This window comes from Labrus bergylta, chromosome 18 (assembly GCF_963930695.1).
Source record: "Labrus bergylta chromosome 18, fLabBer1.1, whole genome shotgun sequence".
NCBI lineage: Eukaryota > Metazoa > Chordata > Actinopteri > Labriformes > Labridae > Labrus > Labrus bergylta.
The window spans coordinates 1325798-1347751 of record NC_089212.1 but is presented as its reverse complement, the minus strand read 5'-3'; the positions used below and the strand labels follow the sequence as shown (position 1 = coordinate 1347751).

General features: G+C 37.9%; 1 protein-coding gene across 2 annotated transcripts in view; it reads left to right on the top strand.

Moving 5' to 3' along the window:
• The window catches only part of LOC109992149 (serine palmitoyltransferase 2), a 30695-nt gene extending 15071 nt beyond the window's left edge, over window positions 1–15624 (top strand). Inside the window, exons 8-13 of one of the 2 annotated variants that reach the window (XR_003809159.2) lie at window positions 505–724; window positions 1714–1840; window positions 7341–7476; window positions 8340–8469; window positions 9197–9281; window positions 10197–10376. Coding sequence is in view for 1 of the 2 variants with exons in the window: in XM_020644647.2 (XP_020500303.1) it covers window positions 505–724; window positions 1714–1840; window positions 7341–7476; window positions 8340–8469; window positions 10197–10316 (733 nt within the window). In the remaining variant the exon portion in view is untranslated. Of the gene's footprint in view, window positions 1–504; window positions 725–1713; window positions 1841–7340; window positions 7477–8339; window positions 8470–9196; window positions 9282–10196 lie in introns of both variants that reach the window. The other variant, XM_020644647.2, reaches the window with a different exon arrangement.
• The last annotated feature ends 6330 nt before the right edge of the window (window positions 15625–21954 follow it).

Sequence of the window (21954 nt, the reverse complement as noted above, 5' to 3'; positions counted from 1 at the left end):
TCTTCATTACTGCATTGCACAAGAAGTCGTTTTACCACACACACACAAATATGCAGGTTGACGCTCTTAGTTGAAGCCAAAGCCACAATGTCGCTGTTAAAAAGTAACATTCAATTTAAAGTTCATTTTTGAAGCTAGTACTCTGTATTAGCTTTAGTATGGATAAAGCAAACATGTCAGTAGATGTCTTACACAAACATTTAAAAAAAACTGACTTTCACTTCCATTTCATTGATGTGGGTCCTGGTTGATAAAGCTGATTCAGTGCTCGGTTAGCTCTTAGTAGAAATGTACACTGTGAGCAAGTTTGAGGCTGCTGCAGAAGACACATAATTTAGTAAACTGCATCTTTGAGATGCAATAGAGCCTTCCCCTTGTTTATCTTTTCTGTTGTTTCCTCTGATGTTGTTTTATTATTATCATCATTGATACCACAGCTTTGGATAAGGACATAAAACATCAAGACAAATGATTCCCTGCTGGATCTTCTTTCCCACACTGCAGCATGGAGGGCAGTATTGTGCGCCTGCCAGAAGTGATTGCCCTGAAGAAGCGCTACCGGGCCTACCTTTACCTAGATGAGGCCCACAGCATAGGGGCGCTGGGGCCGAGAGGGAGGGGGGTCGTGGATTACTTTGGTCTCGACCCCTGTGATGTGGACGTCATGATGGGCACTTTCACCAAGAGCTTCGGCGCTGCAGGGGGATACATCGCAGGGAAAAGGGTGAGGATGCTGAAATAGACTTTTTTTTAATCTGGCTCTTTTTTTTGTTTTGTTCGAAAGGAGTTTTGGATGAATGAAACGGTACTCATGAGTGACACAACTGGTGTGGTGAAAACAGCTTACACACATTTTAGTATCCTAGTCTTCTTGCTGGTTTTACTAAACAATACTTAAAGTCTTTATATGTGATTTTTTTTATCCAGCAGATGTCGCCCTTGAGCACCAGCATGAAACCAAAACAACTCGCGCTGCATTGTTGTGTTAGCATGCTAATGCTAGCGATCTTTATTATGCTCCTATCTTCACACTGCATGTAAATTTACCTGAAATGAGCGTGATCTAGAAACACAGTTAAGCAGTGAGTACAGTATGTTATTCTTCTTTTCTCTAGTCCCCCACCAAAAAAAAGTTTATAAGTGAGGGGAGGAGTCAGCCGGCTGTCCGGGCGATGTAAACAAACTGAAGATAGGACTCTGAAAACATCACAGACAGTGATACTCGGGTGTTACACCCATTGTAGACAGTCATGACTCACAGAGTTATTTTCAGAGGATATACTTGATTTCTATTACACTGAAGTGTGAAAAATCACATATAAAGACTTTAACATCAATCTTACAAAGAATGATTTAGTGGGTTGCTAATGTCAAGATCAGGGATTACTGTTTAAGGCTACAAAGATTTAAGCTTAAAAAATTATCACCTGTCATCTCGTCAATGCCTTCAGTTCATGTGGGCTGCATTCCCAACATATTAGCCCAGTTTCAGGATACGCCATTGTTATGAAAGCAGCTTCAAAGAAATCTTGTGTGTGTTAGTAATTTGAGTGTTTATTGCATGGCCTTGTGGGACAGTCTTTACATTTCCCTGCACATCTGTATGAGCATGTGACAAATCTTGAATCTTGAATCTTGAATCCTTCATGCTTGTAGAGACTGCTGTGTGGTTCATGTATCTACTTAACATCTCCTGTGTATCTCCGGCTTTAGGAGCTTATTGAGTACCTGCGCTCCCACTCCCACAGTGCGGTCTACGCCGCCTCCATGTCTCCTCCTGTGGTGGAGCAAATCATCACTTCTATGAAGTGCATTATGGGAGACGATGGCACAACAATAGGTGAGTTGATAAGAATATCAAATGAGTGCCTCTGAGAACTTTTTTTAATCGATAGTTTCCTGTTTAGTTTTTCTAGTGCTCCACCTTACATGTGCACAGGGGTCGTACCTGCTGCCTGTGGTTTCACATGAATCATACTTTAGGGATGTAACCATTCACTATCCTGGGTTCACGGTACGATTCTCTGACAATTTGTTTTACAAAATGAAACTATGGACAAATGATGAGTGAAACAGATTCCTTTAGGGGCTGTGAACTCACTTGTCAGTGTGGTTTCGCCTTTTTATTTATTATTTATTTTTTGCATTAAGGAGAGGTGATTGGAGCTTCTCTTTGTGGTGTTTTTAAATGAAGATTAAATGCTGCATCATGTTGGTTTTGTTTTTTGAGTAGTTCTCTGTCTTGTAATATTTACACACAGTTTTTCTCTCGTCTGTTTTCTTCTCACTTCTTTCATTTTCCGTCTTGTTGAAGCCAAAATGTTTCCACACCTCCAATTTAAAAAGAAGTTGGTGCATCCTCAATTTCTAAATCTTGCTCTGCAGCTGCTGACCCTCACCATATTATTGAGATTCATTTTTCAGAGTACTGATGTGAATCTTGACACCTTTGAATCGATTTATCACAATTTTACAACTAATCTTTACATCCCTATGCTTCAGATTACTGCACATCATGAGTAAAGCCATAAAATACAATTGTGAACAATGCAGATTTTAAAATATTCCAAAGTTGAGAAGGGAAATGCTTTAAAACACTTTGGTAACACTTGAATGAAGGTTACATTATTCACCATTATCTAGTTGCCATGCTAATTAATAAGCATTATACTGGCTGCTTGTTCATTATTATTAATGTCTTATTAGAACCTTATTCTACATGAGCACAGTTTGCCATCAATACATCTAACGGCTGCTTCATGAAAGTAAGTTAGGAAGTTGTTGAATGTGAATTATGATCTTAATAGTCTTTGTTTAGTATGGCCCTATAAGGATGAAGTTAGCAAAACATATTAAAGTAATAATTCATGAACAACGAGCTTGTCATTATGTCACTGATAGACTAACAAATCAGACCAAACCTCTGAACAAACGGTAAAGATTCAATACGAGCACAGAGATATTGATAGGGCATCGTTCTGTGTGTTTACGAACAAAATGACAAACTCTTGAGGTCCCGCCTCCTTAACATCCTAAAGGAGCTCCTGGATGACCTCAGAAAGAAAGTCAAAATAACAAATATTCAGCTGCTGAAAGGAGCCTAGCAGCTCAAACAACACTGTTGACTTTGTTTATGAGAACATGTTAAAGAGAGAGAAGCAGCTAATGACTAGGTCAAATACTAATAATATATATATATAGTCTTTAGATCAGTGATTCTCAAAGTGGGGTCCCAGGACCCCCAGGGGTCTGTGAACCATAGCTTGGGGATCCGCGGAATAATTGAAAAACAATTGTAAAAGTGTGCTATATCATTGAAAAAACATATCTACAAACTGGGACCTCTTGCACCAATAAAATCAGCTATTTTGTCCTTTACTCCTGGCCTCTTTAGTTTTGTGGCATTAGATCAATTCTGATATGAGCGTGACATGTCTGTCACTTCATAGTGCATAACAATAAAAAAAGCTCAAAACAAGAAACACCTCGGAGCCAACATTTATTAAGTTTACAAAATGAATTACTTGGAAAGTATAAATGTAGTCTAATTCTATCATTGCAGAGTAATACATAGTACATTATTACATAGTATTAATATAGGCTTATCAACATTACGATAATGAGGGGGGTCCTTGGAAAAATTTCAACAAAGTTTGATAACCCCTGCTTTAGATAATGAAGCGACTGACTTAAAGTCTCTCAATGATAAACTGAACACAGATTTCATTTCTTTTCATTTCATATTTCATATTTATATATATATATTTTCTCATAATGCTGAAACACTGTTCATGAGCAAACAGGAGCAGGAAGAAGAAAACTTATAATACCTGCCCCTTTCCTAATAACACAATATACTGTTTAACAGAATAAGATGGCTAACCTGTAATCTTTCTTTCACAAAACAAAAAAATAGATAAAAAAATACAGAAACAATCAAATACAATTAGTTAGATTAACTAAATACATTCATAATTTTTCAGAACCTTTTCTTTATACATTCTTTTAAATTGAATGATCCTTAAGCAGCATTTTAAATGATTATCGAGAGAATTCCATAATTTAACTCCATTTACTGAGATACACATTTGTCTTAATGTAGTGCGCGCAAATGGATTTTTAAAATTAAATCTCCGTCTATGATCCTCCTCATTAGATGTATATACAAACAACTTCTGTACATTTTCGGGTAATGATCTATTTCTAGCTTTAAACATGACTAACAATGTTTTCAAGTGAACTAGATCCTGAAATTTCAACACACGTGAACTAACAAACAATCTGTTAGTATGTTCTCTAACGTTCACTTTGTTTATAAGTCTGATCGCTCTTTTCTGTAAAACAAACAAAGGTTTAGTGTTGGTCACATATGTGCTGCCCCATACCTCATTGCAATAAGTGAAATATGGAAGAATAAGCGAACAGTACAACATATGGAGAGAAGCGGAATCCAAACTGTCCTTTGCTCTGTACAAAACACCAATACATTTACACAATTTTCTCTTTACATATTCTATGTGAGGTTTCCACATCAGTTTTTCATCAATTATGACTCCCAAAAATGTTGCTTCAGAAACTCTTTCAAAGAGAACACCGTTTACAGACATGCTGATGTGTTCCTCCTTTTTTCTATTTCCAAAAATCATAAATTTAGTTTTATTCCAGTTCAACGATAATTTATTTTCATCAAACCACAATTTCAGTTTATCCATTTCACACACTATAGTCTCTGTAACAGACTTCAAATCGTTTCTTGAACAAAACATATTTGTGTCATCAGCAAACAAAAGAAATTGCAAAATGAAAGAACTTTGACAAATGTCATTAATATACAGAATAAACAATTTTGGGCCCAAAACTGATCCTTGTGGGACCCCACACATAACTTTTTTAGACTCCGAGTCAAAACCAGTAAACTGTACAAACTGCTTTCTATTTTCCAAATAACTTTTTAACCATTCATGTGCAATTCCCCTAATTCCATAATTTAGTAATTTGGATAATAACAAATCATGGTCTACGGTGTCAAAAGCATTTTTTAAATCAATAAATACGCCAACCGTGTAATTCTTGTTTTCTATGGCTGCTGAGATTTTTGAATTCTATTAATGCTAAGGAAGTATTTCTATTTGTTCTAAATCCATACTGTTTCTCACTTATTAGATTATTTTTTTTCTATAAAATCATCTAATTTTCGAGCAAAACACTTTTCCAGCACTTTAGAAAACGGAGGCAGCAATGACACCGGTCTGTAATTATTAAAACAATGTTTGTCACCATTTTTGAAGAGTGGGACTACTTTTGCCATCTTCAGTTTTTCAGGAAAAATACCAGTTTTAAGTGACAAATTACATATGTAGGTGAATGGAGTAATTATGCAGTCTATTCATAGAAAAAGACAATAGTCTTTTTTAAAATTGTCATATCAATACCATGACAGTCAGTTGATGTTTTACTCTTACTTTTCATAACAATGGTAGAGATGTCATTCTCACAAATTCCTCCAAGAAACATTGACTGCAGAATTTGACTCCCTCCACCATCCCTTCTAGTTCTCTTGATTTGATTAGGACCTTGAGATTAAATGGATTTGGCAAGATTAGGTCCAATGTTTACAAAAAAAAGAATTAAACTCATTTACAATCTCGGTTTTGTTTTTTATAACTTTATCATCCTTAACAAAAAAATCGGAAGAATTTGTGGCCCTTGAGTCAGATCTTATGACGTTATTCAGAATCTTCCATGTGCCTCTCAAGTCACCTTTATATTCTCTCAATTTTCCATTATAATAATCCTTTTTCGCTTGCCTTAATATCATTGTCAACTTATTTTTGTATACCTTGTATTTCATTTCAGAAGTGTTTGTTCGATATTTTATATAATCTCTATATAATTTATTTTTCTTCTTACATGCCTTTTGTAATCCTTTAGTCATCCAAGGCTTTTTTTCATAATTATTTTTCATCCTTCTCAACAGTAAAGGACAATGCTTGTCATACAGAGATAAGTAAGACTTCAAAAATGTATCAAATGCCACATTCACATCCTTGATGTATACCCCAGTCCAGTCTTCCTCCACAAGGTCATTTCGAAAATTATTTATTGCTTCATCTGTTCTTAATCTAATATATTTTAAATGAAGCTCTTCCTTATTTCAAGATAGTTTGAGAACAAAACAGGATGAAGAAGAGAGACATGTGTGACTCAGCTTTCTCACATTCTGCTTGCTTCAAGGTGTTGGAAGATTTTACATTAGCTGCTGTCATTTTCATCTTTCCCCACTAGGTGTCAGTACATGTCTGGAGGTAATGTCTCAGATCTTTGATCCACTTCTGAATGTTTGTTGTAATTGTTTGACCAAAAAGCTTATTGATCTCCTTTCTTTACATTTGACTTTCATGACTTTTCATGTTCTTATTGATGAATATCTATGATAACACATGACAGTAAGTTTAACATGAAAAATAAACTGTCAAACCCTACTCTGAAAGGTTCATCTTTGGGTGACCCTATAGAAACAGCTTTGAACCATAACCCTGAAAACAGCACAGCCTGGGAGAGGTGTAGTAAATAATTACCAACTTCTGTCCATAGCGTGTGTGATGACATAACCCTTAATTTATCTTTTTGTAATGAATAAAAGGCAATCAGTTATATGCTTACATTCTCTGTATTTGTATCTACTTTTAAAAAGCACGTCCACAGAGTTTGAAGTGAAGTTTTGAATTTTCCTTCTATTTTTATTATGGTCTATAACAAAAAATTATATTTTCATCAAAGCAAGATATGGACCTTTGTGTGTCTGCGAAGTCCATAGTGTTGTTTGATACAGAACTGGCTTTTCAAACTTTATGAATTCACTGAAGTACGCCTCTTGTCAACATTTGTAAAACTCCTGAGAGCATCAGGAGCCTCGCTCTATAAACAGCTCTGTTTTTTTTCTCTTAAGATGCAAAGGTTCAGAGTGGGTACAAATATTCTTAAATGGAGAAAAGTATTTTTTTTTATTCAATTATATATTTTAAGATATTTTAGGCCAACTTTTCCTTTATTGATCGCACAGCTGGATTGATATTGAGAGGACAGCAACAGATACAGAAAATGTTGGGAGGAGAGAGAGAGTGGGGGACGACGTGCAGCAAAGGGCTGTGCTCGGATTCAAACCCACAGTCACTGTGACGAGGACTATAGCCTCTGTACATGGGGCGCACGTCAAAACCGCTGGGCCATCTAGCGAACTAAGCCTGGTCTACCATTTTGAATGGACCTTTGGACTTAAAATAAGAGTTGATAACATTCATCAAATATGATGTTTCAAAGTCTTGTCTTGTCATCCTCAGGCATTGAGCGTGTGCAACAGCTGGCAGAGAACACAGTCTACTTCCGCAAGAGACTTCGAGAAATGGGTTTCATAATCTATGGAAACGAGGACTCGCCTGTAGTACCCATGATGCTCTACATGCCTGCAAAGATAGGGTGAGCTTTAACCTGCCCAGTGTTTACCACCGTCTATAACAAAATATATATCTGTGACATGTTCAAAAATGGTTTACTGTAAACTCCAGCTGAGCTCTGGGAAAGATTCACTTACATCCAACAAAGAAGTTGCCATTAGTAACCATCTGACGACCTTCCTCAACTATCCTGTCAAACAGGAAAGAGAACCAAGGCAGACTGCAGAACCCCCCAAAAAATACTAAAAGCCTGCTCTGGAGAAAATTTTGGTTTGTGCGTTCTTGGCTACTTAACCATAAAAAACTTCTACAGAACTAAGAAAGCAGGACATTTGTTGGACAGGACAGCTGATGGTGGGGTTCGGTGCCTTGCTCAAGGGCACCTCGGCAGTGCTCAGGAACTGGACTGGCACCTCTCCAGCTACCAGACCAACTGCTGGACTTGGTCCATGTCCGTCAAGGGACTTGAACCGGCGACCCTCCAGTTCCCAAACCCAAGTCCCTACCGACTGAGCTACTGCCGTCCCAGTAGCCAATTCAAAGTGAAAATCAATCCTAATGTTTTAAACATCCTGAAACATTCATGAGAATTCATCAATAAACTTGATGTATCTCTCACTCTAGATCAAGTTAGGTCAATAATATCATTTCTGTGTTCATTTGAAGCCATGTGCTTCTTGGTTATATCATTAATGTTGAGCATGGAGGGTCTTCAATGACCTCAAATCCAACCCTTCTCTTTCTTACCATAGGGGGGGGTGTCTTTTGAAGGTGGGGTAGGTCTCACCTTCAAAAGACACCCCCCCCCCCCCCCATTACGGTAATAATAATAATAATAAATCCACAGTTGTCGCCCTGATGTCATTTCTGTGTTCTTCCCCGCAGAGCATTTGGTAGGGAGATGTTTAAGAGGAACATTGGGGTGGTGGTTGTCGGTTTCCCTGCTACACCCATCATCGAATCTCGTGCACGCTTCTGCATCTCAGCCGCACACACAAAAGACATGCTAGTCAGGGTAAGTCCTTCTTAAACTGTTTCTTATTTCCCTTAGAGGGATGAAAATGTTTATCTGTTGCTCTGGTCTGAGCAGAATATAGTGACTGCATCACTCTGGGGGTTCACATGTTATTTAAAGTGTATAGAATCCTCTTCATTGTGTTTCTCTCTGTAAGTTCAGAATGTTCAGTTTTCAGTGTTTTTTGGCAGCATGTCAGAAAGCCGCCCCCTCTCCTCAACAAGGGGCTCTACTTCCTCTACTGAGCTCTCTACAGGCCTCCCTGCTCTTCGTCTGATAAACAAACTCATCGGCCTTACCCCGTTTAACCTTCACAAATATTATTTCAAATCTCAGTGAGTTGTCTTATGGCCCATTTGGCTGCGATGCATAGAAAGTGCAGCTGTACGGGGGGGGCTATGCACTCCTGTTCTACTTGTGCTGTCCTCAAATAAAGTGAAGACAGGGAGAGGGAGTATTGTAGTGCTGTAGTGCTTTTATCTGTCATGATATTACAACTCTTTGTTAGCCTTCCTCTCTGGATGTTTTCTCCTTCTTTGATGTGTCATGTCCACTTTGTCTTCCTTTCATCTGCCTTTGACCTCTTCCAACACACCCACACGTGTACACACTAAAAGTCCTGTCCTTCTAAGGACCTTTCATTTCTCTGACCATATTGATATCCTAACCCTGAAGCCCTGAAGCAAATCTTCAATCACTCTAATCTACTCTGACTTCTTGAAACAAGACAGTTTGATTTGGGCCGTTCTGTGTCTGAGGAGGTCAGATGATGACATTCAAGTACAACGCAGCGGCTGCAGCTGAAGAGGGAGGTGATGCACTTTATTAATCCTACGACTTTAACATTCTGTGACTGAACATGTTACACACACATGCACAAACAGGATCCTATGGACATGCACTAATGGAGGGATGTCATCCTAAGATGGTGGGGGGGGGGGGGGGGCATTGCTCAAGAAGTGAACTGGCATCTCCCCAACTATCAGACCAATTTCCAGATTCGGTCCACACTGACACTTGAACCTAAAAACCCTCCAGTTCCCAACTCTAGAATTCTAGTACATCTGCATTGAATCATCTCTGCTCTTGTCTCTGTACACATGAAGTGCTGCACACTAATATAAAGACACATCGGGATCTGGTTAAAGTTGCAAATAAACAACATTTCCACATCAACACTAAATCAAATAAGGATGCACAGAGTGTTCCCCTGACTCTTTCAGGATCTGACTTTTTTGTTTCAAGGGGTTTTTTGGTATTTCAAATGTTGTGTGTTTTGACTTTTTGATCCATAACTTGACTGTTTAGGTTATTTTTCACTGAACCAATGAACATTGTTTTAGGATCATTGGCAGTTGATTTCATCAAAAAGCTTTGAAAACATTTTTCAAAAAAAAGATTCAAACATGCATTTAGCCATCTCTATGTGTAATTATAGCATTCTGGATTCATGCACCTTTAAGATCTCTTCTTTGTTTGGAGTTTAAAGCAGTATGTGCACAAGCTTCTGCTCAGATGGCATGTCTGTATAAACTCAGTGAACCCTCTGCCGACTGAAAAATGTAAAAGACTGGTTCCATCTTGAGCATTAAAGGTAGTGGTGTTTTCTGTGTGAGATGTGATCGTACACGACAGGTGTGCTTGGTAATTTTAACATATCCTTGAGTTACATATTGTCCTTCATGCTGACAGCTTTCTTTTTTCTCATGGTATAAATGTCTCCACAGGCGCTGAGTGTCATCAGTGAGGTAGGAGACCTTCTTCAGCTCAAGTACTCCCGTCACAGAAAACAGCGGTCTGCAGTGCGGCCCTTTGATGATAACGTGTACGAGGACATCGACGACTGATGAAACAGTCATGATGTGAACCGGAACAACCCTAAAAAAAAAACACAGGGCCCGTCAAGATGGATCACAAGGTCTTCCACAAGGACCCAGACATGTGCACAGGTGCCCCTTGTCACCAGCTTGCCATTATTTAACCCTCCAACAGAAAAAAGCACTTACAAACTATCACCTTTGTTCTACTTTGCCTTACCTTAAAGTGCAGAAACGTGTGGTGACCATGCTGAAAAACAACGTCTGCTTCAGTCTAACATGTCTCCTTGTTTTCTGTGTGTTTCTTCAGTGCCTGTTAGAAGTGTCTCTGTTACGCTTGTTGTATATGAGTTGGATGAATGTTGAATTTCACAGTGTCTCTGGTATCGCAAGCTGCTTTTTTTTTTTTTTAAATAGAGTGAACTTTTAACGGGTGAGTAAAAGAATTTTAAAATCAAAAGTGTAAGACTTTATTTCAAGTAAACATTCAGATCACTGCTGTTGGCCATGATGTGAATAATTAATCTGTATCATACAAAACATTAATATCTATAATTGTCTATCTTATCCAGATTTGGACATCTTTTCATCTTATTCATTTTTTTTGCAAGTGTTTGTGGGGAATAGCCTCGTCTGCTAAGCCCTGGTGAAGACGAGTCAAAGCTGAAGAGTTCCTTGAACCTGTCTTGACCTCTTTCAAAACAACCTCAAGTTTCATCACACTACCTTCTGGTCATTCCATGATTCCTTTGTTCAACTCAAGTTTTAAAGAAGATCCTCAATGTTGGCCCCCTCCATGCAGTTTTACATGTGGTGAATGTCATGTAGCACAGAGGAATCCTTTTTACTGAAACATATTTATTATTCATTGGTTTTCATCTTTGAGGATCAGAAGCTCAATATAACTATCATGGCTGCTAAGCTGATTAGCTGTTTTCTTACACTTTATATTGAACTAATAGACAAAAGAACAATGTGGATATAAATACAAATATAAGATGGTATCGATTTGCTCAATTTCATTTAAAACCACACAAATAAGCAGATTCAGCAAACCAGTTGAGTTACAGTTACATAACTAATTTACTAATGCTGCTAATGTGAGCTAATTATTAACATGCATATAAGAACACCTAAAACAACAATGTATGTTCTACAGCTGAGAGATGTGTGTGTCTACATTATTACCAGCTCTAGATCAAGACAACAGTGCAAAATGATTAGATGTACTATGATGATGATAAACCTTATATAATGATTACTCTTACTGATTGCAATGCCTTCAGAATGACACTTAATCAGTGTTATTGAAGCATTGATTACATTATACACTTTGCTCCATAATTCAAACTCCAACTCTCTGTAAAATTTGGATTCGGTTGGCCACCCCAGTTATCTTACTGGTTGCCATAATCTCTGGTATGCTTCAGTTGATTTTGTTTATTAGATTTACTTGGTTTGAATTGGTAAAATGTTTATGTGATGTAAATGTCGGCTGTGTCTCAGTTTGTAGAGTCGTCGTCTCTCAACCAGAAGGTCAAGGGTTCGATTCCCAGCTGGACAACATGTCCGATGTGTCCTTGGACAAGACACTTAACCCCAAGTTGCTTCCACTACTTGTCAGTGGTGTATGAATGTGATTAGTTACTTCTGATGGATGATACTACACAGCAGCCTCTACCATCAGTGTGTGAATGTGTGGGTGTGACATGTTGTCTAAAAGCACCTTGAGTGGTTGGAAGACTAGAAAAGCTCAAGCTGTTTACCTTTTATCTGTCCTTTTAAGTCTAGTTCATTGCTGTCAACGTTCTAGAGACAGAACAGTCTTGATGGGTCAGCTTCATTTGAAATAATACACTTGTTTACTCTGGGCCAGGTAGAAGAACATCCTGCTAACACTAAACTAGTGATATCCTTCATTTCCATTCCTCCCCGGGTCCTTTTAGAAAAAGCCTCATTGTCTTAGATAACATTACTTTAATGTCTTGTAAAACAAGTTGCTCATATCTTGTTCAGTGTGTCAGGGGAGTGGATTGTGTGCTGGCTTCATGGATTTTGGGTACTTTTGTGTGTAACTGCACTTCTGCCTCACTCTTCTTCCATGTGCATGCCTGTATTTTGTTCTTTGGGTTAGTCTGTACACTATGGGCCTGATTTACTCAAGGTTTGCATGTCTTAAAACGTGTGCAAACTTGATACCACCAGCAAAAAAAGTGCTATCTGATCTACTAACGGCGTGCAATGAGGATTGAATCTTTCAAATGAGCAAAACACGCATTGACCATTTAGTACGTTTGCTTTAATGAATATGTAATATGGGGCGTTTCTGCCCTAACGTGCAAAATACTGGGAGGAGAAAATGCAAACAAGTTAAGTTAGTACACGTATTGTGATTTACCAAACCTGGCAAAAATTGCGGTGATTGTGACGGTGTCTGTATTTAACACCTTTGAAAAGAACATGCTAATCCAGGAGACCAGTGTTACACACAACAGATTGCTGTTTTTGAAGTTAGGAGGAGACATAGTCACACAAAAAGAAGGCATAAAGATTGCGTTTTAAATATCATGCATTTATTTTTTTTTATTTGATTCAATATTCTAATCGTTAAGGAAGAGAAACACCATGATTAAACTACAGGCTTGTTGCCACAGCCAACAGCCAAAGAAAACTGAACATCCACAGCCTCTGCATTCAAAAGAATTTCAACATTGACATTTATGTCTTCCTTTTTCCCTCTTTTCGCCAACTCCTCTCCATAATGCGCTCGTCTCCTCCCTCTACAGCCCGCTGCTGCTACTCTGTAGGACGCTTGGATTGGGGCACCTCACCACTGTTTGTACCCCCGTCTTCGGTACCTTTTTCCAGGCTTTCATGTCCAATCAGACACAGCGCTGGCCAGCTGTCTGGTGCGCAACAACGGCCCGAGTATAGAGCGCCCGTGCCACAGAGGACACAGTGCGCACCTCCTGCACAATGTATGACACTTAATTCTTAAGATTAAGGGAAGAAAAGAGAGGCCCTGTTAAATTCTGAGGTTTTCTTATAACCAAAGTTTTCTTTGTAATATTCAGATTTATCTGCTATAACTCGAAAGTATTGTGCGTTTATTTGCTTCTTCCACTAATACCCAGTAGAACACGCAAAAACCTAACTTCAAGGTTTGCACCTGTTGTCATTCACGCAAATTGTCTTAGTAGATCACCCGCAAAACGCCCACCAACCAAACGTGCAAACTTTTGGAGTGAAACCGCAATTTAGTACTCTTTAATTGGGAGTTTAGTAAATCTGCCCCTATGTGCAATGAGCTTAGAGACAACACTCCTAAATCAAGGCAGCTGTGAAAGAAGAAAAGAAAATCCCTCATGCATTCATGCAATCGCACTGCCATTGTGTAACCTCGTGTTACTCATGATGATGTACAGTCATCAAAGTCATTGAAGCTACATTGCAACATGCTCAAAAATATTCACTGTTTTGCAAAACGTTAACTTTTATGAATGTTTACTCAAAGAAAGGTAATGTGTGTGTGTCTTGGCTAGAAGGAGGTTCTAGTGTATTCTTTCCATGTTTTCTGTTTCTGTAAATGGGAGTTGTTTGTTATTTACTATTGAAAAGGTTCTTAAGACTTGAATCTTTGAAATAACAAATGACTGTCCAAAGCTTTGGGTTATTATTCTGTCACATAAATATGCAGAATGTCTTTTTGTGTATTTTGAAGTTTACACAGAGAAAGGTCATCAAATGATACCAAGACTTTTTTAAAGGTTTATTTTCAGACAGGAGAGTGGAGAAAGCCAGAATTGGAGAGAGTGGTGAATGCGGCCCACCCGGAGGACCACAAACCCACACACCAACCACTAGGCCACCGGTGCCCCCTGAGAACATATTTTTCTATCACCCCAAGATCTCGTATGACCTGGTGTCTTAATGATGCTATTTATTATATAAATTGTCAGAATGATTAATGCTTGTTAAAAAAAGAGACTGTTGTGACAGTTTACAGATTAATCTTTTTTTTCCCTGGTCATCTGTTTGTAAAAAAATGAAAGAGAACCCTTTAATACCCGCAAAAATTCCAGCCCACAAATGTAATAAATGGATTTGCAGCTTTCACTGTAACAATCCCACAAACGTTATACATTACCCACAAACACAAGAGCCGTTAAAAACGTCATACAAAATATCCAAATTTAACGTCTGTAACACATGCAGGGATTTGTAATGTTTCTTCATCTTTCAAAAACAGGTATGACTTCCCAATATGGAAATGAAAAATGAACTTTCTGGTCATTGTTTGTATATTCATTTATACACCTACCAATGATTTGAGTTAGCTCATTAGAACATATTACTGGTTTGGGGGGGTCAAAGCAGCGCTCTGAGTGTGTAATAGTCTGTGTTAACAAGTGCACCTTCTACCTTCTCTTCCACAATCTCTCTCTCTCAGATTCACACACATGAAGCTTTATCACATCTTGTTAGTTCACAGACTTGTTTTGTGGCATGTACATACCTTTTTTAATATTACGTGTTTTTTTCTGTTATGAGGATTTGTCTGCAGCAGGTTCTTCTGTGTTTCAGTAGCATCTGTTCAGCATCACACACAGCAGACAGACAGGTCAAGACCCTGACAGGCTGAAAAGTCTCTTTTCTCACACTCTAAAGAACATTCAGCTCAAGTTTGGATAGGTTGGGTCTTTAAAAAAACCTCACTTGATATAGCCTGTTGTTGTTTAGGATCTTGACTGTATTAGATCAAGTGTTGATGTAATTAAACCTCATCATATCACCTCTTCATGCTAACAATCATACTTAATACTTTTTTTGCTAACAATTAAACTTCAATCTTTAGTAAAAAAAAATGTCTGAATGAGTTTCCTGGACCTAAAAGAAAGTGATTAAATAAACTGTAAACCATTTAAATGTAAAATGTCTGCATATCAAACACCTGAATATGTATTTAAAACAGCAAACTGTTAATCTTGACATGAAGTCAACTTAAATTGATGGCAGGGAATGGATATATCCCATTCTTAGTGAAGCATTTAAAGAGGATAAACTATGTCAACAAACTGAAAAAAGACTTTAATAGTGAGAGGGATTCTGTCATAGGACATGTGATGTTATTCCAAATGTGATGTGTAGTGTAGATTTATATTCAGCAATACATTTACCTTGAAGTCCTACCAAAAACTTGGCCATGCATTGCAAGCAGTAAAAAACAGTGTGCAGGGATTTTTGAAGCATTGCCCCCTGAGGGGTCTAAGGCCCCGCTTTGGGAATCACTGGATTATGTTACATTACATAAAACTTTAAATAAAAGTATTAACCCTCACTGTATGTTCTGGCTTCATATTGAATTATAATGTCTAAAAATAGCCTGTCTGATTTTAAGAAACGGATGATGATGATGATGACTTGATGTTTCAGAGAGCAGGGAGAATTTTTTAAACCACTTGTTTTTGGTGATGTTATGTTCTTTGTTTACAGCCAATTGCAAAAATGTCTAATTTAATAACCAATTTTTAAAATCTGAATAAATCTGAATTTTTTTGAAGTAATGAAATTTAAAGAAAGGTAACATACTCCATTTACTGCTAATGCTTTTATAGTTTAAATATTTTTTCATTGAGGTAGCAATAATAAAACATTCGATATTACAGATATTTTCCTTCTTTTAAATTAAATTAAGAAAAATGAAAAATAACAGTCAAACAAGTCAACAGGTATAGTGAGTAACACTAAATGAACAACGACAGCAACAACAACAAAAAAAAGAAAGGATAAAACAATTCTCAAATACCACCCACCCCCCCACCCCGCCGGTACTTTACTTCCTGCCACTCCAAAGGAGGCCACTAATGTTAAATCATAATTAGTTTAGTTTGTTTCTTCAATATACTGAAGCAGGGGAACCCAAGTCTTGTTGTATTGCCCTAGTTTATTTGACAGCGAGAGCCGAATTCTCTCCATAGAGTTTTACCATTTCTTCTAACCATACTTTAATAGGTGGAGCCTCTGCTTTTTTCCAAACCATTAAGATGAGTTTTTTAGCTACTATGAGTCCGTAGGATAGCAGTTGCCGCCGACTTTTATTCAACTGGGGAGTCTGATCAGAAACTCCAAACAGCACTAGAAAGGGGTCAGGTTTCAAAATTACATGCAACATCTCTGAAAGAGTATTGAATATACTAGACCAAAACAGAGTTCATTTTGGACAGTCAAAAAAACTATGAAGAAAGTTTACTTCTCTGCTATTGCATCTATCACAGAGTGGGGATACATCTGGAAAAAAATTATGTAACTTTGTTTTAGTGTAATGAAGTCTGTGGACTATCTTGAATTGAATAAAGCGGTGTCTAGAGTTGGCAGAGTGTTTATGCATGTTCTCTAGGGTTAGGGTTAGGTTACATCCAACTCCAGTTCCCAATGAGCTTTTATACCCTGTGTAGACACTGATGTACTGAATAACAGCGAGTTATACAGTAGGGATAACAAATGTCTGTCCCTGCCCCTCATCTGAAAAAAAATATCAAACTTTGCTGATTCAATTTTCTCCAATGTCGGTATATATATTTTAACATAGTTCCTGACCTGCAAGTATCTAAAGAAGTTATTCTTATGGAGACCATATCGAACCTGAAGGTGGTTGAAGGAGGCAAAGCTCCTGTTTTCAAGCAGGTCTCCAACCTTCCTGATGCCCAGACCTTTCCATTGTGTGAAAGCTGAATCCAAAGTAGATGGGATAAAAGGGGGATGACGCAATTATACCGCAATTGGTATACATGTGGATAAAATGAGATTTAATCTGTTTCCAGGTACAGATAATGCTGTGGATCATATTATTGCTATTATATGATGACTTATCTATTTTAATTGGTGATAGGACCAATGCACCAATCTCATAAGGTATACATTCCTCGCGTTCTATTTTAATCCAAGTAGGTTGTATAAAAGTGTGGTCCAGCCACATTATTATGTTACAAAGAGCACAGGCATAATAGTAATGCAAAAAATTGGGAAGGGACAGACTCCCCTCTGATTTTGATTTGCATAGGTGAACTTTACCAATTCTACAAGCCTTATAGTCCCACAGAAATGGAACAATAATGGAGTCAAGTTTTCTAAAAGAAACTTCTTAGGCAGGAAAATCAGAATATTTTGAAATAGAGAATTTGAGGGAGAAAGACCATTTTGACTGCATTAACTCTTCCTACCAGAGGAATTGGGTAATGACCTCCAGAACTGGATATCATTTTGCAATTTAGCCAGAACGGGGAGAAAGTTAGCCTTAAAAAGTGATTGGAAATCCTTAGTGACTTCTATTCCTAAGTATGTGAATTTCTCGGGTGAAACCTTGAAGGGAAAGGCTTGCAATATGGAGAGATCAGCAATTTTTATAGGCATGAGCTCACTTTTGGACCAATTAATTCTATAGCTGGAAGATTTTCCGAAATGAGAGATGGTCTCTACAATGACTGGTATAGTATATTGAGGTTTGGTTACATATAACAAAATATCATCCGCATATAAAGACATTTTGCTCATAGTATCATCTGTCTTGTATCCATGAATACAGGGATTACAACAAATTATTTGAGCAAGAGGTTCGAGGGCTAGAGCAAAAAGTAGTGGAGACAAGGAACAACGTTGCCTTGTGGCTCTGTGCAGTTGAAATGAAGCCTTGTTAGTAAGGACTCTAGCACATGGCTCATCATAGAGAATTTTCAACCACTTTTCAAATTTGTTACCTATGTCATATCTCTTCAGGGTAGCGAAGAGGTAAGGCCATTCCAATTGATCAAAAGCCTTCTCTGCATCGAGAGAAAGGACAACTAAATCATTTGTCTTCCAGCCCTGAGTATAAATGACATTAGGCGTCTTAAATTAAAGAAAGAGTGCCCTAGGTATAAATCCTGTCTGGTCAGGATGAACACGTTTTCCAATGACAGAGCTAAGTCTTTTAGCCAAAATTTTGAAAAAAAAATTTTTTGGGTCATACGGTAAGAGTGACATCGGTCTATAGCTACTGGCTTCCTCTGGATCTTTCCCTTTTTTATGTACAAGTGTTATGATGGCCTCATTTAGTGTTGGAGGCAATTTACCATCTACATTTGCTTGAGTATACATTTTAAACAAATAGGGAGAGATAAGATCACTAAATTCTTTATAAAATTCACACGGATAGCCGTCAGGACCTGCTGATTTTCCACCTTTAAGAGTTCTAATAGCTTGTTCTATGTCTTAAATAGAAAGATCTGCATTTAAGATGTCTTTGTCTTCCGGATTTAAGGCTGAGAGGTTACAGCTGTCTAGAAATGTTTGTATGATAAAATCGTTCTTTACAGCCTTAGAGGAATACAGGGATTCAGAAAATTGTTTAAATCTGCAATTAATATCCTTTTGGGATAATAATATATCTCCATCTTCTGATTTTTACTTTGCAAATTGTGCAGTCACTTTCCATCTTCCTTAGTTGTCTTGCCAGTAATTTGTTTCACCAAACTCAAAATATTTTTCTTGTGTGAAAATAAATGCCCTGGTAATATGATCTGAAAGCAATTTGTTGTGCCTGTATCTTAAGGATAGAATTTTCTTATGTGTTTCCGTTGATGGTTTTTCAGCGTTTTCTCCAAACCATTAATTTGTTCTTCCAGCCCAGCCTGAAAAGATATAATGCACCCTCTTAAATAAGCTTTTAAAGTTTCCCATAATATCAAAGCTGATGTTTCAGGAAGGTCATTTATTTCTAAGAAGGAAATTTGCTCTTTAATGAATGTTTTAAACTCTGGCTCTTTCAGCAATTGTGGGTCAAGTTTCCACATCCTTTCAGACTGAGCAAAATGATCTAGATTTAAAGACAAGAAGAGAGGGGCATGATCCGAAATCACAATATCATGGTACTTAGCGTTACTGGTATGTGGGAACAATTTAGCATCGACCAAAAAATAGTCAATGCGTGTATATGCATTGTGAACATTAGAATGAAATGAGTAGGCTCTTTGTTGTGGGTTAAGAATCCTCCAAACGTCCAAACGGCTTAATATATTTGTTCTTGTTCAGGTGAGTTTCTTGAAGGAAGATTATTCCTGTATAAACACTGACTGATTATTAGTCAGTGTTTTTAAGTGTGCCAACACCTTACCCCTCTTTACAGGGTGATTTAGGGTAATCAAATTAAGCTGTTTCCCCTTCTTCTCTGGTGTTATATTATCCTGCATATCCTGCAAAACAGAAAAACATAGCAATCCCCATAAATGTGACAGAGATATTTTAACAGTATGTGAACAGTATACAAGTCCTTGGCCTCCAAACAAACTACCCAATGTCTTGCCTATACTAAGGAAACCCTGAAATGTAAGACCCCACCGAGGAAGTTACAAAAGAAACAAAACTAAAAACTGCATAACAAACACACACCAAATAAAAGTTTGGGAACAGAATGGCTCAATATATCATCATTTTAAGACCTGACCCACTTTACCACCTTGTTCCAGCCAGCGGCTGCACCTGTCCCGCTGTCCGTCCCGCTGTCCGTCCTGCTGTCCTCTGCATCATTGTTGCTGCCCGTACCAAAGTGAAATTCAGCAAACTCCTGAGCCTTCTTCGTCTGTAAAAACAGTCTCTTTCAAAGTCACTCTTCATTTCGCTGGGTAGAGCACGGGCTTTTCCCGCAGTAATTCCCTGGCTCTGTTGAAAGCTGCTTCGGGAGTGAATTCAGGGAAGATACGGATCCTCTGTCCGTTGTATTAGAGATCCTTTACGGAGGCTGCTTTCCGGAGAATTGCTGTCACATCACGAAAACAGTGAGTCGGGTATGGCTGCATCCTGGAGCTCTCTCGTCTCGTGTGTCCCGCTCCTCCAAAGTTTACGAACTCACGCATTAATCAATATTTACAGTCTATGATTAATTCAAACATTACCAGAAGATAAGAGTGTAGAAGACGAGGTTTACAAGAAGCCCAAATGAATGTATGAATGAAGAGACGTTCAAATGAGTCACGCAGAGGAGAGTTTTCAACAGCTGACCCGACGCTGCTGATTGAGCTAGGTGTTTATATATAACTCAAAAAGCACATATATGGAATATGAATGGAGAAATTGCTTATTTTTTTATTTAGTCTTGAATGAATAAGTACGACGGAGGATTAGGGCCACCTTACATTTATTTTTATTTTTTTTAATTTCGAGATTAAAGTCGTAAATTTGCGACTTTATTCTTGCAAATTTACGAGTTTAATCTCGAAATTAAAAAAATACCTAATGGCCCTAATCCTCCGTTGTATATAAGCACCTAGTATGTTTGTAATATATCACGTACACTACATATATTTTTATTTCCGGAGCTTTATGTTGAAATTGAGAAGGTCAGGGGGCTCAGCTTCAGGTACACAGAGGAGAGCAGCCAGGATCACCGGGACACCTCTACACGAAGCTCGGTGTGAGCGGTCAACGAGAGGTGCGTCATCCAGAGATAGTACGAGACAAATGTATTTATCTCGGTGCCTTCCTCGGCTCCTTCTTTTAACATTGCAATCCGCACATTTTGCCTTCTAGATCGTCCCTCAACATCCATGCATTTATCAGTTATCTGGTTTACTTCATAATGTTTCACGTGTGATTGTAGCATGCTAATAGGTAGCCGCGCGTCGAGCTGTGGTGTTCACTTGACCACAATGGCCACTTGTCACGTTGTTTGGGAACATCAACATATTAATTTAGTGCTAAAAGTATTATTTTCATGCAGGAGCTACAGGGGAAAACTACTTATGGAACCATGGCTCTCTAGCGCCCCCTGCTGAAGCCTTTTCATTATGCTCTATCTATGGTGACTCCTGTCAGCGGGGCCAAGCAGCACCATAGTTTAATATTAACCCTGACTATTTAATAAAATGTACACATAAAACAACTAATTATAAAAAAATCAAATTTTCCATCAAATGTTTGCTTGAGTGCAGCTGCTCTATTACAATCTCAATACTGATACATTTATTTGTTTTCCATCATGTCCCATTAGCTTCCAACAGAACCAATGTGATGTTATGCAATAGCAACAAACCAAGTGGTTTGCTTTTCTGCATCCGGAATAATGACTCTGTGTAAAGTGTAAAGCAACAACTTATACAATTAAATAAAATACAATATGCTTTATGATGAAAAAAAACCCTGAGTAAATCAAAGTGAGTTTAAAGGTTAAATGCAGAGAAAACAATGTACCACTTTACAGAACTGATAAACAGGGATATCGACATGATGTGCACCCTTCTGAAGGGTCAGTAATGAAGACTGTTTTGGGACAGCCTTGACACAAAAGGTGCGACAATAATAAATATATATACGATATAAGCTCTTTAAGAGACACTCTAGTGAAAACTTGCATAGTAGAGATATTGATAAAGATATTGAGCGTTGGCTTGCACAAGTAAGGAGGAAGGGAATTTTCACTTAAAATGCAGAATCTGCAGTCGTCTTATCCTATCTAGATCTAGCTCATTTCATTTTGATAATGCGCATTACTCCTTGAAGTGAAAATGCAGACGATGAGTAACAATGTACAAAGGGTGTTTTAGAGTTGAAATAAAACACTGCATAAAAGGTGTTTCCTCCCAGCTCACACTGACACAACATTTGAAGCCCTTTGCAACAGATGTTTTGTATAAAAAGT